Source organism: Embiotoca jacksoni, unplaced genomic scaffold, assembly GCF_022577435.1.
Source record: "Embiotoca jacksoni isolate LCO1_2020_lvr unplaced genomic scaffold, fEmbJac1.0.p SCAF_7, whole genome shotgun sequence".
NCBI lineage: Eukaryota > Metazoa > Chordata > Actinopteri > Embiotocidae > Embiotoca > Embiotoca jacksoni.
The window spans coordinates 2795844-2810753 of record NW_027185425.1 but is presented as its reverse complement, the minus strand read 5'-3'; the positions used below and the strand labels follow the sequence as shown (position 1 = coordinate 2810753).

General features: G+C 44.4%; 3 protein-coding genes across 3 annotated transcripts in view; 1 reads left to right on the top strand and 2 right to left on the bottom strand.

The window, feature by feature from the left end:
- The window catches only part of tfap2e (transcription factor AP-2 epsilon), a 14101-nt gene extending 13414 nt beyond the window's left edge, over positions 1–687 (bottom strand). The window contains exon 1 of the mRNA XM_069176791.1: positions 445–687. Within this exon, the coding sequence (XP_069032892.1) occupies positions 445–471 (27 nt within the window). The 5' untranslated portion in view covers positions 472–687. The remainder of the gene's footprint in view (positions 1–444) is intronic.
- A 1623-nt stretch (positions 688–2310) lies between these two features.
- On the bottom strand, positions 2311–7997 carry ncdn (neurochondrin). Its single transcript, XM_069177073.1, has 9 exons — positions 7972–7997; positions 7795–7874; positions 7426–7700; positions 5915–6959; positions 5554–5723; positions 4827–5065; positions 4479–4682; positions 4198–4340; positions 2311–3194 (listed from the first exon to the last, which is right to left on the bottom strand). The coding sequence occupies exons 3-9, from the start codon at positions 7630–7632 to the stop codon at positions 2773–2775; spliced, it is 2430 nt and encodes an 809-aa protein (XP_069033174.1). The 5' UTR covers positions 7633–7700; positions 7795–7874; positions 7972–7997; the 3' UTR covers positions 2311–2772.
- Positions 7677–14910, top strand: part of kiaa0319l (KIAA0319-like ortholog) — a 23618-nt gene continuing 16384 nt past the window's right edge. The window contains 4 exon segments of the mRNA XM_069177072.1: positions 7677–8701; positions 9971–10649; positions 12978–13165; positions 13766–13879. Of these exon segments, the coding sequence (XP_069033173.1) occupies positions 13786–13879 (94 nt within the window). The 5' untranslated portion in view covers positions 7677–8701; positions 9971–10649; positions 12978–13165; positions 13766–13785.

Below are 14910 nucleotides of genomic sequence, written 5' to 3'. Positions count from 1 at the left end.
TCGCTGTGACACTGTGCAGACAGACAAAGACCATCTTTGCGCACAGCGTCGCAGCAGAACTCCGTGTCGCTGAGGCTCATTTGGAAGTATGGACACTTGATAATACTTATCTCTGCTGGAAAGCAAAGAACGAGCCACGTTTATTAATATTCTCTTTAATTGTAAGCTTAAAAAAAAAAAATCACCATTGATTGTTAGACTGCGAGCTGACAGTTGGTGTCACAGGTTTTAAAATGCAAAACACGGGTGAAGTATTTTTTTGTCTTGTTCCTTAACTTACTCTAAATTTGCTTCTTCAAGTGACGATAGCAAATTACACGCTTTTACTTTCGGGTTTAATCTACTGACACTCACCTAAATCTGAGTTACATGAACAGCGAACAAGGCATCAGCAGTCGAAAAAAAATTTAAAAAAAAAATGCTCAGACCACGAGTCACACTCACCATAGCCGAATAGGTGTGGATTAACATCTGGACCACTCTGGATGCCTCCAAATTTAAAATTCAACAGGATGCGCAGGCTTCCCAACGATTGAACGATGTCACCAAATGCTCCCAGATGTAATCCAGGCTGCTTCAACGGTCCATTAAATTTTAGAGCTGTTTGTATTTACTTTTCCTTATCCGTTTCGTCTGACAGAGATCTTTACGCGCAGATGAAAAGCTGCTGCCAGATACACACACGCGCGCACAACACACACAGAGTCCTGCAGACTCTCCATGAGCGCACTACTTATAGGTTTTGCGCGCACCCGGCAGAATGAGGGGAGGGGTCGACAGGGTCCACTTCTCTTAAAGAGATATATTCATTCAATTGCTTTCAATCCATACACTCTGCACTTTTATCTTTGTTTGTTTCCTTTGAATTATGCTGTGGGTTTTACGTACCGACTGAGGCTACGAGCTCGTTTTTCTTGTTGTTTATTTTCTTCAAAAATATCTTAGCAAAAATCACACATTCAAAATTAAAAGCCCATTTTCGAATTTTGAACGCGTAATTCAAGGTTTTAGTCGTTTTTACGCACGAAATTTTACGTCCATTTTGTCAAAGATGTTTTTGAGATTGATCTAAAACGATTTCAACGAGTGTAATTTTCTCCAAAATCCCAACTATTTAAATTCAGTCTGAGTGTTTCACAAACCAAATCAACTCTACTGAATGATATCCTGCCTTGCTATTCTCATAAAAACAGTCGAACAGGCCCAGTCATGTGCAGCCTTTTTACGCACTTTTACAAACAACACAACAGAACTAGAGCTGCTGAAGAGAAGAAGAAGAAGAAGAAAAAAAAAAAAGCACATAAAAACTCAGAGGCGGTTTTTTTTTTTTTTTTTTACCTGGTCAGTCTTGGATCGGGTTTTCCAGAGCATGGTGGGGCTCAGTCTGGGTGTCAAGCTGCAGCTGAGGGGTTAATGTGACGCGGTGGACGGAGAGGAGACGGGCTGAAGGTACGGAGAGGAGTGAGTTAGTTTGAGAGACGATGCTGGAGTTTGTATGGATGAGTCAGAGAGAAAAAGAGACGGGCTTTGGGGAAAGGGGGTGGGGTGGGGTGAAGAGGGCGGGAGGTGACAGGAGTCGACGAGGGGGGTAGATGAAAACTTTTTTTCCACGGTTGGTGCACGGACTATGGATCAGGGATGGAATGGCTGCTGGTGATAATCACAGGGCAAAATATCACTGATGTAAACAAAACTTGCGTTTTTATCCTTTAAACTAATTCATTCTCAGCGTTTCATATAAATTTAAACAAATACGTTTTTTTTTTTTTTTTTTTTTTTGTCTGAAAAATTTATAAATAGAGAAAATGTTAAACTTTTGGAGTACATGCAGTATATTACATTTAATACTGGAAAACTAAACATTTAATTGATCAATTTACTTGATTTTCAGATTATAATACATGGAAAAAGGCTGTTATTTGAGGTCATTTTACGTGTTTTGAATGTTTGAATTGTCTGCTTCAGTGGAATTTAATAACATAGTTAGCAGAGGAGAAAAAAACAACAACCAATGTTAACAGCAATAAGACTGCAAACAGAAATATAGATGAAAGAGTTTACAAAGAACTTCGCTGCACATTAAGTATCTGTGCGCCATCTTGTGGTCAGTAAGAGAAAAGGAGTTACCGACAGTGAATGGGTAGTTAGTTATTCCCCACCCAGTTGGGACACTGAAATTATTGTGGACCTGTATCATATTTATTATGCCCAAAGTTTTTTTTTTTGTCCACAGTCTGGTTGCTGGTTAAAAAAAAAAAAAAAAAGCAACTAAAGCAGTGAAAAAAAGAAAAGAAGTAACAGTGACAAAAGTTTACTGTTCTCTACCAAAATATTTTATTTATTAAATGCATGTACATTTGAACAATGAGAAAGCAGCTCGTGTGTTTTTCAGTCCATGTGGAAGCCGTCTCTGTAGGGATTCACCTGGCTGCAGATCTCTGAATTGTTGCACACATCTCGGATGTTTTCACTGATGTACGGTGAGAACAAAAAGGCAGTCAGTCGCATTATGAGGGTACATTTACTCTAGAATACATGATTCATAGAAACACGTAATTTGTCGTAATTTCTAGTTCAATTTGGGCGTTTTCATCTCCATACAAAAGTCTTGAGACGAAAGGTAAAACGTGGTCCACGTCAGGTTGGTACAAGTAGTAAACACACCAGTTTGGATTCAGTGATGTCCCCGTTTTATTTTCATTGCGTGACTCGTCTAGAAGTTGAAATACTCCATGAAAGACCACATTGTCTGTCAGGAGCAGCAGGCTGGTTTCACTTCACTCCCACCGACTTCTTCAGGCTCTTCATGCTGCTCAGAGCTCCTTTTTCATTTCTCACCATCACGTCTCTAATCTCCTGCTTACAGATCGAGCACTGCTCCGCCATGGCACACAGAGCCTCCTCCAGCGCCTCCTTCGTGTGCTGGTCAGGCAGTGCGCTACACTGATCCAGCATGTCGACCGTGTGTTTGAGCCAACCTTCCTCTCTGATCAGGGCGGTGATGACGGGCTGGGCGCAGACACAGCCTCCGAGAGCCTGCAGGCCCAACCTCCAGAGCTCGGCAGCTTCGTCCCAGCTCTCCTCCCAGCTGAGGCTCACCTTGACCGGGCCGGGACCGGAGACAGAGTGCAGGGCGCTGCGGAGGAACCGAAGAGCCGCAGAGAAGAAGCGCCTCTGGCCTGCTTCCAATGAACCTGGACAATTGAAAACAACAACAACAAAAAAACTTTAGTGAGTATAGATACAAGGATAAATCATAAAGCTTGCGTCCATCACTTTTGTTGACACCAGGGGGCAAACAAACATCAAAAGAACCCATCTGGTTTGACTGTTATCAGACTGTTGTACAGGAGGCTCTCATCATACATGTCCCAAATACACAGGCTAGTGGGGACCTGTCACACCTACTGGTAGCTTATCAACGACATACATGACTGTTGGGCGGTACCGGTGACAGGCGTACAGACCTTCGTCGTCACGGTAACAATAGTATTAAAAATAAAACACGTTGTTGGCCTTATCCAGGACTTACACAGCTGTTATTGTGATGGAAAACGGCTGACTTCCTTCACATCCTGCAAATATTTAGTTACGTTTCGGGCTACCTGATCTAGTAGTCTAATGTTTACTTTCCTTTTTGATCGCCGAGTCCAGCTCCTCATCGAGTGTGTACGCCTGATGCTCTGTAACTGTCAGTCTGGGTGTGGAGCAGCTATTAAACAGCTGGCATATAATAGGCGTCCCCCCCCCCTCCCCCCCTTGATTAATACAAGTTTAAGGATATTCTCCATAAAACCCAAAGTCCCAATCTGCATCTGGTAAACGGCCCCATTTCTGTCCGACCTGGCATCCGAGCTGCATCCTCATTGGGACGTTTTCACAGGAACAGTAGAAAGAAACGCAGAAGTCAAAATAATAAGACGAGTCATCATCGCTGGATTCCATTGAGGTTTCCCAGTTCATCGGCCTGGTATTTTTCACAGGAGGCAGGGCCATCATTAGTGTTATTAATAACACCGATGAAGTTATAGTGGCAGCGGGATTTGAAATTGTGTCAATTAAAATCCTGGGTTTACTTATCGCCCTGTGAACTTGCTGTAGAACTTTTCATACAAGAGTGTTTTTGCATTGAACATAAATATTGCTTCAACGAATAACGATGACACCAACTGTGTGAAAAACCAAAAACACTTTTACCTGCCGGAGCTGATTTGAGTCTGCCAATCATTAGTCCCAAAGTGCAATAATTTGCTGCTAGGACCAGGAGGCGGGGTTTATTCACCAAAACGGGAAGTGCTTCGCTCAGAAGCGCCTCGAGGGTTCTGAAACACGAGTCCTTTCTGGAAAACAAAAGATTTACACGCCTTTGTATCACTGTTACCGTGAATGGTGTCGTGACGCTACGGGTGGATTTACAGATGCAGTTCTGTCACAATAATCACAGTTTCAGACGAGTGTTTCTGAGACAAAGCCGCTACCTGACTCTCTCCGGCTCTGTAACAGTGAAGTTGAGGAGGGCTGAGCAGGCGGTCTCCATGCTGGGATCCCTGGTGCCTTTCCCCTTCAGGGAGGTCCAGGTCTGTGCCAGGAAGTCCACCAGCAGGGCCGGGGTGTCGAGGGTGAGCAGCACCTTCCTTGGACCTTCCTCTGCTGACAGGTGGCACAGAGCTGGGAGGAGATACCTGGAGAGGGGAACGAGCAGAAAGGAGGAATCATTACGGACACTTTTTTTTTGTTTGTTAATGCCAGCCCTGGGACACTGAAAAGACCAGTGGACTCCTCCTGGATATGTGCCGTCACTTCTTTTCATGTACTTTGATCTTCACCTCAGAGCCTCTCTGCCCGTCCAGGCCACTCTCTCCTCGCTGGCGGACATCTTGGCCATCCAGTCAGACAGTCCCTGCTCCGAGCCACCGCCCTGCAGGTGACTCCGGGTGTAGTTGATAAGGAACGGCAAGAGTCCAGTCACTTCCTCCTTCAGACAGGAAGTCTCCTCGGCCAGCCACGAGCACAGGGAGCGGAATGTGGCGAAAATGAAAGGGTCGCCGTAGCGACTCGGATCCACCTAGGAGGAACAGGAAGCGATGAGGAAGGTTATTACTCATAAAATATTACTAGAATATTTTTTATATATGCCCGCTTCATGACATGTTTTACACTTTTTATTGAAACATTCCAAGTATGATGTTTCCTATTTCCTGTTATTTTCTTGCCAAGACTAAGATTACATTCCTATTACATTCTTGAATAGTAAAAAAAAAAAAAAAAAATAAAACTGGAAAGAATAAAAGGAATCCAATCCTAATGGTATGAATTAACAAACACAAACGATGATTGTTTGAAAGCAACTTTTAAAAAAATCTGCATCTGCATCCTTAAAGGGGTATACATTAAACTGCTTCTCATTTAAAATGTATTTATCCCACAGTATTTATTCAGAGGTGATGAACACTTTGGGCAGAGCACTGAGAATATTCCTTTGCTGCGCAATAATTGATTACGTTTCCAGAAAAATCAACAACGGTCATCTTCATCGACTCGTCATCCTCTCACCTGTTGCAAGTGGTACATCAGAGCAGAGTAGGCCTCCTCCAGCACGCCCACGACCTGCCTGCTCTGCTGCAGACTGAGTGTAGAGAGGGAGCTCTGAGGCGGTGCAGCGGTCTGCGGGACTCCCAGACTGCAGGCCTGCTCTATGGCGGCCTCCATGATGCGGTAACAGCCTGGCAAGGAGACGACTCGGGGTAAATAATCAACTACATGGTCCAAGTCAAAATTCTGCACCAAAATTATGTTCAACTCTTTGGAGTGACATTTTAATTGCGGCTTCAGCTTCGCACACAGGTGACTTGTTAAGAATAGGCCGATGTCGCTGTTCTAAATCGATACGCTATATTTTGAATAAGCACACCACCTGTGATTGTATGCTGCAGCTCCGGACTCAAATCGTTACCAGGCGGTTCTTCCAAGCCCATTCTGACCTCCACGCAGGCCCGGTTCACCAGCAGGCAGCAGAACTTTGGCGGTCCCACCAGCTCCCACCCGAACAAATCCAGCAGGCAAGCGCTGAGGACCAGGATCGGCCCGATCTGTCTCGGCGTTAACTTCGCCTGCAACATGGGCCTCAATACCCCCCACATGCAGCTCACGGCTCCCTTCAGCTCCTCGCTTTCTCCTGCCACTCCTGCTGGGGGCAGAAACGGCACCAGCTGGGCACACATATCCAACCTGGTCTGGTCTTTGGACTGGCTGAAGTCTCTGGAGAGTCGGGCCAGCAGAGCGAGGAGTTCTGCGGTGTGTTTACTCCACGCTTTGTCTTTGGTTTTACCCGAGAGGAGGCAGCCCAGCAAGGCGAGCCCCCTCCTGCGGCTGAGAGTCTGGTTCTGTTCTACCGCTCGGCACAAAGCTGGAACAGCACCCCTGCTCAGGAGCTGGTCGGGGCCCCTGGGTAAGGTACACACAGCTGTCAGTACCTGGTAGCAGTCAGCAGCCATGGCCTCATCAATCACAGAGGAGGGGGAGGTTTCCCGAGATGCCGACACTCGGTTTGCTCCACCGCCGCCGTCACTCTTTTGCTTGCTCGCCTCACTCTTTCCTGCCGACTCCGCCCCGCCGGCGGGATCGCATCGCGGGTCTGAAATGTCTGGACTCTGCCCGGCGTGGCTCTTTTCTTGGGTTTCCCGTGTCTGTTGGTTCAACGCCGGGCCATTCGCCAAGATGCCCAGCAGAAAGGGGACGGTGGTGAGGAGCTGGGGATGCGAGGCCATCTCCGGGTCCGTGCTCAGGGCGGCCAACAGGGCTGTGGCCAGCGACAGGAGGTCTTGCGGGGGGAGGCCAGCGTTCTCGCCCCCTCTGACCGCCGTCACCAAAAGCCGAGCCGGGAGGTTGAGGCCCACTGCCTCGAAGATGCGCCTCAAGGTGGGCTTGTCCAGCTGGTTTGCAGGGCACAGGCGAGTTATCTGGAGACATGGGAGAGGAAAACAACCCCCCACTTGTAAAGCGCTGAAGTCTTCACATATGCACTCAGATGCAAATGAAGTCTAAAGCAACAACACTGCATTCAATCTGGCCTAAAATTCAGTTTCAGGAGGTGTTTGTTCAACTCCAAAATGACAGATTTTCTAAACATTGTATAATTTCTAATTTATATTCATTGATATAAACGGGCTAAATATAATACAGTTTGACAACCAACTGGGAATAACTGTCTTTTTTTGTGAGGATGAAAGACCAATAGAAGATTAAAACGGTTGTGAGTTTATTTCCTGTCCAACCACTTTCTCGTACGTAGTTGTGCAAATATTTAGTCACATAAAGTTTCTCCTGGTTTTGTGGATTCCTAAAGCAAATTTAGGCGATTTTTTTTTTTAACATATTAAAAGATTAGGATCACAAAACCACACGAAATGAAACTCGGACACTTACCAAGAGAAGAGCAGCTAATGTGTGACTGTCGTTTTTAGCATGCCTGAGTCCGTGAAGACATTTCTCCAACACCGCTCTCTGAGCATCCGTCAAACCGCCTCCTCCTCCTCCTCCTCCACCTCCTCCACCTTCGCCTCCTCCCTGCTCCTCTTTCCCAGGCGGCTGGCCGCTCGCGGCGGGCGCAACGTCGGCGCCGTCAGCCATCATGACTGACCGGCCGGCGACCCCCCACACACCACCTCCTCCTCCTCCTCCCCTCCTCCTCCTCTGGTAAACTATAACCGAGAGAGAAATAAATTAAAAAAAAAAAGAAAAGGGATGAAACTTCAGAAAGGAACCGAGGATCAGACGGAGAACCATCCCCGTTACCGTTAGCTCCGACGGCCGTTGGGGGAGATCGAGTCGAGTGAAGCCGAATTGCATTGATTCTCAGCGGGCCTGCCCGAGTCCTTCTTGGGCAAACGGTTAGCACAAAATATTAAGATTTAAAATTTGAAAAAGTGAACGTTAATATATATATATGTATTAAAAAAAACAAAAACGTACTTTATTCACAGCCTTCTCACACGCGACAACGGCTCGTCAGCACTCCCCGGAACTAAATTGTAAAAAAAAAAAAAATAAGCCCGTTAAGAACCAATGAAAACGGTCAAACGAAATCAGCGAACCAATCAGAACAGGGATTGTTGGTAGGTGAGACGCCATTTTAGCCAGCGTTGTAACGTCGGAAAAGCGATGCCGTGTTATTTTATTAGTCCAAAGAAGATATTTATTCTCTCTTTTTTTATTTTATTTTATCTTGAATATACACAAATTAAAAAAAAAAAAAATTCAGCAGATTAACGGCGTCTGTTGAACTGAACCTGCTATTAACAGCTGGTCAGCAGGAGGCGCAAAGCGGAAGTAGTCGGTTAATTGTCTTCTGTATAACTTAAGATGCGGTATAGAAAAAAAAATGAGCATAGGTGCCTGTGTAAAACGACATGCGAGTGTAGTTTAATGAAGTATATATTCTTTGACACTAATATCGTTGAGTTTTACTTTTGTTCTTCCCATATGCCGCGAAACAGTTGTGTCGCTAAGTATCTTAGTTTGAAAATCCAGCCACCGGAAGTGTGTACAGCTGAGCGGCTTGACAGTCAGCGTGGGGGGGAGGAGGAGGAGGAGGATGATGAGGATGGGGGTTGCACTGGTATATCAGCTGAACAGGCGAGAGGACTACTGACCCAATTTAATGTACAGCGAGACAACAACAAGACCCACCGACCCGACCGAGGTGAGAGTCTCTCGGCCTTTTCTCACCGCTCCGTGTCCCCGTTGGACTTTTCTGTCCTCAATCGTGTCGTGACACTCGGGGAGTTTAAAACGGACGGGATGCGCCGAGTAAGAGATGTCAAGCAGCCGTTGGCCTCAAGGTGCTTTTAAACCGGATTATACAGGTGAAAATACCTTGTGATACTGGATCTTAACAGCTGCTCGGTTCGTACAAGTGACGTATTTTATTTTGCAGCCTAATTAACGCCTCTCGTTGGTACATTTTTTTTTGGTGACAGCGGACTACGCAGTCGGTGGCTATCGGCCCGTGTTGAATGATATGACGGCTGAAGACGAGCCCGTCTTTTGAGTAAAACCCCGGACTGGTGTGTTCAGGCTCATAAAATACATAACGCACGAGCCCACCATTTTGTCTGAAATCTCGTGCGTGTGATTTGACTGACTTGACTGACTGACAGGCGTGCTGTCAATCATGCAACAATTGTTCACTGTGATCAGTTGCTCCCTGCTCAAATAACAGGAGTAAACCAGAGTGGTCCCGACCCACAGTTATTGTCGTGATCGTGATTCAGGATCATTTGGTGTTTTGATATTTTTGTTTTATCAATCAGACAGACACAAGGCTTCCAGAGCCTGAAAGTGTTGTTCTTTATTTATCTTAAAATAATCAAAATGGAAGACATTCAACCCTTTTGTCTTGTGAGGCTTCAGCAAGCAAATGTACGCTATTAATGAATGACTTTTGTGTTTTATATGCGCATATAAAGACAAAAAAAAAAAAGTAAAAACCAAGAAACGACCTACGTTGTGTACGTCAATCAATAAAAGGCATGTGAGGTTTATCTCTTGCCAACAGTGCACACTGATTAGGCTGTTCCTGCAAGAGATACTAAATGCAATGAATTGGAAACAAATGGAAAAAAAGCAACTTAAGAACAAGCCAAACTAAATTTCAGTGCTTTGGTGAAAAATATAAAAAGTTCAAGTCTAATAGCAAGTGGAGTATAAACCCCATTGTTGGTATCGTCATAGTGCATTCATATTTTAATCTTGTGTGATATCCTATACACAGGGGTTTATGGTATTGCTTTGGTACTTGTATGGCTTCCATTTAAATATTATCCAGGGATTAGAACGGTTGTTGCTGTAAGGATATTTCTGTAGTTGTCACAGCAAAATAGGAGGTTTATTTTGATCTGGTTGGTTTTTCAAGCAACTCTGTCTGCATGAGAAAAAAAAACAACCACAACTTCATTTTCTTTCCCTGTAGCAGCCAGAAGAAACTGTGCGTGGGACTACGCTTGGTGTCATTTACAGAGAAAACTTCACCAACCTGTCTGCTAAGATGTCAATATAAAGCTGACAAGTGTGCTTCCGACTGAGAGAGAAAGCGAAAGAGGAAGAGGAGGAAGGAACAAGTCAAAGAGAGAGAGCGTTTGTCCTCTCCAGATATAAAAGGTTTTTTTTTTTGCTCACAGAAATCATTGTTCTGCAGAAGCCTCTCAAGGGGAAATTATCCATTGAAAAGGCTGTAATGGGTGAGCTGTCATCAGCCCAGGTGACCGGGTGCACCTGAGCATTACCGCTGCAGCGCACACTAAAAGTCACCACTCGCCTGCAGGCATTTGCTGCACAGTAAAAGTCGACGCTGCTGTGGCTTCAGCAATTCCAGCGAAGCGGGGGGGAAAAAAAACCGTGACTTAATCCTTCACATTTTCTGGTCCGGATTATTTTTACCTGGAGCGTTTTTTTTTTTTTTCTTCTTCTTCTTCTTCTTTCTATGTTGGTAGCCTACTTTGGAGAGAAAAACAAGCCCCGGGGGGATAAATGACTGATTGTGGGTTTTTGGACGGACCGAACTGAAAGAAGCAAGCTGCTGGGACTGAAGTGGACTGAAGGTCCATGTGCAGGAATGCAGTTTCACATCTGGACGCAGATCAACGATACAGGTTTGTGTACGCAGTTCATGTCTGGGTGTGGGAGTATATGAGAATGTTAAGGGTTATTTATTACTCCAATAGTATGCTATGCTAAATATTTAAATGTGTGATAAATCACCTGGTGGCTTATTGTGCAAGTATTGTACTTCCTAACATTGTAAACTGTTGTGGTATTGTTGTCGGATTGTATTAGGATATCTAGAGACTTTAGATTTTATTTATCCCACAGTGGAGAAATTTAGTCGTCACAGCAGCATAGAAATAGTGTTAGGCAAAAAAAAAAGGTGCACATAATTAGAAAAAAATTACAATAAAATGGATAAATAGAATAAATAAAGTTAATGATAGTAATACAAGACAAACATTACTTGTTTCCATTAAGCTTTAATCTGCTGTTGTCTGTTGATAAAGTAATCAGCTCTCTTTTTACGGACAGAGTAGTGACTTTACAGAGGTTAACATCATTTGCGTGGACTAAATGGAGATGGAATCAAATTATTTCCAGCCATATGGCTATACAGCATCTTGTTGTCTACAAATTGATGCCAGAGCAGATGCATGTGAAAAGGGCCTGTTTTGTTACTGTAGTGTCCCACTGAAGTCTCCTGGTGAGACTTTTTAGAGAAGAGGCCTGCTGGTGTCTTGAACAAAGCGTCCCCACTTTTTTTTTTTTAAGTATCCCCGTGCTGTAAAAACTTGAAGGAAATAAAGTGCACTATTGTTCTAGTTTTCCGACCGTCACCCTGCATTCCTCCTCTGAATTTACCATTGTTTCACAAGACAACGGAAACACAGGCTGAACAACATAATGTTACCTACTCTGAGCGAGCCTTAGGTCTTTTTTTTTGTGACTGATGCAGCAAGTTAATCATTGTCAAGCTTGATTAGAAACACGAAGCTTCCTTATCAGTCTTCCTTCTAGAAAACATACAAAGCATTAGGAAGCTCACTTCACAGGCCTGTGACTCCGTCTTGAGCGTAAATTAATACGATCAAACAACTCAAACTTCATCCCGCATGGGGCTGACCTTGTCTTACCTAGAGTTGTTTACGACGAGCGCCATGACAGAAAAACAATAACAGGCTCAGTGAGTAATGCAGTTGAGTGACAAAGCTGCTGTGTACGGGGCGATTGCTGCGATGATGGCTCGGGGGGGGGAGGTTGTGGGGGGTGATGTAAATCAGCTCGCCCTTTTCCTTTGTCACTTCTGTGTCGTTTCAACTAAAAGTTAAGAGGAAGACGCTCACAAGAGTGAGTCATTTTATACCGAGAGCGGTGCAATCAACACAATTGTTGCGTAATGAAACAGAGTTGTTGTATTTATTATATCGTCAAACAAGCACAGATGATGTCGGCAGACTGAATTCTAAGGTAAGGGAAAGTTGTGCAGTATTTGTACCCACAAATCCCACTTACTTTAAAGGTCCAATATTGTGTAAATCCAGAGTTATTCTTTGACGATCTAGGTGATATAGAAATACTGTGAAAGTGTCAAAACGCTCCACGGAGAAATACACACAGCTTGTAGTCAGAAACTGTGCAGTTTGGACTTTCATAAGTCTTCCATGTCACAAACTCACACTCGTGTCATATGTCCAATCTGAAAACAAAAACACCAACTGGTCACTGAGTCACGGAGCTGGCAAACCACAACACCGAACAAAACCTGTGGTTGGCGACCCAGACCAACCACAGGCCAACCATCACTTAGAAAACAGTCAGCCAATCAGAAGAGAGGGTGACTGATATCAATTTGCCTTGAAGAGTCAGATACCAAATGGCCCGTTCTTGGTGTAGCTCCAGAAAGAAACTTAAGAGAGGAGATGTAAAACTATATTGAGATAATTGTTGTCGCTTAAAAACCACACAAATATCTTCTTGTGGATATCAAAACTGGAAATTAAACACCAGAGAAGTGTAGGATTTGGGAACTTGAATTGTTGGCTGTTTTCTTGAAGAGTATCAACCATTGATGCTGTCATGATCATTTTAATTTGTCCAGATCCAGCAGTACAGTTTCGTAACATTCCTCTCAACGGGCCGACTTCACTGAGTATCTCCCGTGAAGCGGTTGAGTCTTGTTTACATGAGCTTTTGTGATCTAGTTGATTTGTTTGTTGAAATTCTTCGTCGTACGTCTCTAAATAGCTGAAATACAGTCGTCCATCGGTAGTCAAGGAAGAGAGGAAAAACTGAATCGCATATATTACGGCGGAAATGACTGTAAAAACATTTCCGCTGTTATGCACCACATCAGGCAAATTATCACCTGATAGTGTTCATCCTGATAAGAATAATTTGAGATGATTAACAGTTGAACTAATTTCTCTCTGCAGCTTAGTGTTGGAGCAGCTGAGCCTGTGAAGGCCCCTGAGGCGGCCATGTTGGATCTCTTCCTCAGAGTGCTGGTGTTGACCCGTCTTCACCCGTCACCTCACAGCACCTCGCTACCGACCTAACTCACCCCCCTCCCCCCCCCCCCCACCCCCTCATCTGTTTCTTCCACCGCCTGGACGGGAGAAAGGTAAGAGCGGTGTGCTTTGCAGGCTGTTGTTTTATTTGGTAGGTGTGCCAAGATGTTTTTGGCAGGTCACTTTGTTAGATTGAATGGACAGCTGTTATTTTTAGTGGAGTGTGAGTCATGCCAAACTTAATTGTAATTGTGCCTCTGCAGTAATTATGTAAGTAAACTTAAAGAGACTTCAGACATCAAAGCATTGGCTCTTGTCCAAAGCTTTCATTTCAGGTGTTGATGAGCTATTTATAATAAGAACATATCTTAAAATCCCGTTTTCCCTTTTGCATCTTAAGTGGGTTTAAAGGTGCTCTATAGATTTTCCTGTAAATATACGAATATTATGTTTGCACTGAGTAAAAACACCGAAAACTCAAGTTTAGTATTGAAAGAATCATCTTATACCACACTGTCTGACAGGTTCACATCCAATATATTTAGCATCAGCTTATTTTAGCTCTTTATTAAAGCTACATAATGTGTACGTTGAATAAAATATACGTTATGTTGTATATTAATACACATTTCCTCAAAATTCTGGTCTCTGCACTGCAGTGGAGTTCAAGAGGGCTGAACTTTTAATGAAATCTTTCTCTGTTCGTCCACCAGGTCCTTGGTCCTTGTGGAAAATGTCCTATGCACACCACAGGCTGCTCACCTGGAGCTTACCTCACCTCCTCCTCTTACCGCTGACCTACCTCTGGCTCCTGGCACTTCCCACAGGTACAAACAAACCCGACGTCACCCTGAGCTCAAAACGCAGAAAAAAACACTCTGCTGAGAAAGAAAATGCATCTGTGCCTGTTAAGCTGCCAGCGCTCATCTCTACAGTAATCACACACCCTTGATTGCTCAGGGTGGGTCTACATCCTTCTCGCTATCTTGTTTAGGGTACTGTGATGCTTTCGGTTTGTTAGTTGGCGTTTATTGTCCCTCTCTAATCTGAGGCGGAGAGATGGACGACTGTTGGCACCCCTACTGTGTGTGTGTGTGTGTGTGTGTGCGTGTGTGTGTGTGTGTGTGTGTGTGTTCAAAAACCATCGTTAACACACACACCCGCACTAAAGCCTGCTCCACGGGGAGCGCAGCGATCATCATTGCCCTCGTGGCAAACGCAGCGCGAACACACAAGTCACAGAAATAAGCAGGTCGGCTGAGAGATGAATCGAAATAATTGAAATGTGTGTGTGGGAGGGAGGGAGAGAGGAAAGGGGGGGGGGGAGCGTCTTTCAAATGCAACTCTTCTCAGCAGGGTTACAGTGTGAGAGAGGACAATTGGGGCTCTGTGAGTGGATATTGTGTGTGTGTGTGTGTGTGTGTGTGTGTGTGTGTGTGTGTGTGTGTGTGTGTGTGTGTGTGTGTGTGTGTGTGTTGAGGGTTGGGGGACAGAAGAGCAGACAAGGGGTAGGGTGACTAAACAGAGGCCAAAGGGAGGGACCTTTCTCAGGCAAACTTTTGTGTGTTTTTTTTGTATGGAGTAAGACCTGTGTTTTTTCAGACTCGAGTTACACTGATGTAACTCACCCTTGGCTCTTGTTGCTATGGTAGCAGCACTTTTGGGAACGAACTGCATTTTTCTTGTCGGATTTTTGTTGATTTTCTTTTGGTGCCATCACAAGCGTTGATGGACTCGGCAGGACGAGCTCTCACCTGACCAACCATTCACTCAGCTGGATGTTAACTTCAAAATATTTAAAATGCTGGTACCTGTGTTTACAGAACACCGTAATATTAAGATTCATAATATTTTTATG

What these genes read in the sequence shown, in the direction of transcription:
- ncdn (XM_069177073.1), bottom strand. Translation starts at nt 7,632, where the DNA reads ATGATGGCTGACGGCGCCGACGTTGCGCCCGCCGCGAGCGGCCAGCCG. An exon ending in CATTAGCTGCTCTTCTCTTG is followed by an intron (nt 6,960 to 7,425) that starts GTAAGTGTCCGA and finishes CCATGTCTCCAG; the next exon opens with ATAACTCGCCTGTGCCCTGC. An exon ending in ACTCAAATCAGCTCCGGCAG is followed by an intron (nt 3,195 to 4,197) that starts GTAAAAGTGTTT and finishes TCAATTGTCCAG; the next exon opens with GTTCATTGGAAGCAGGCCAG.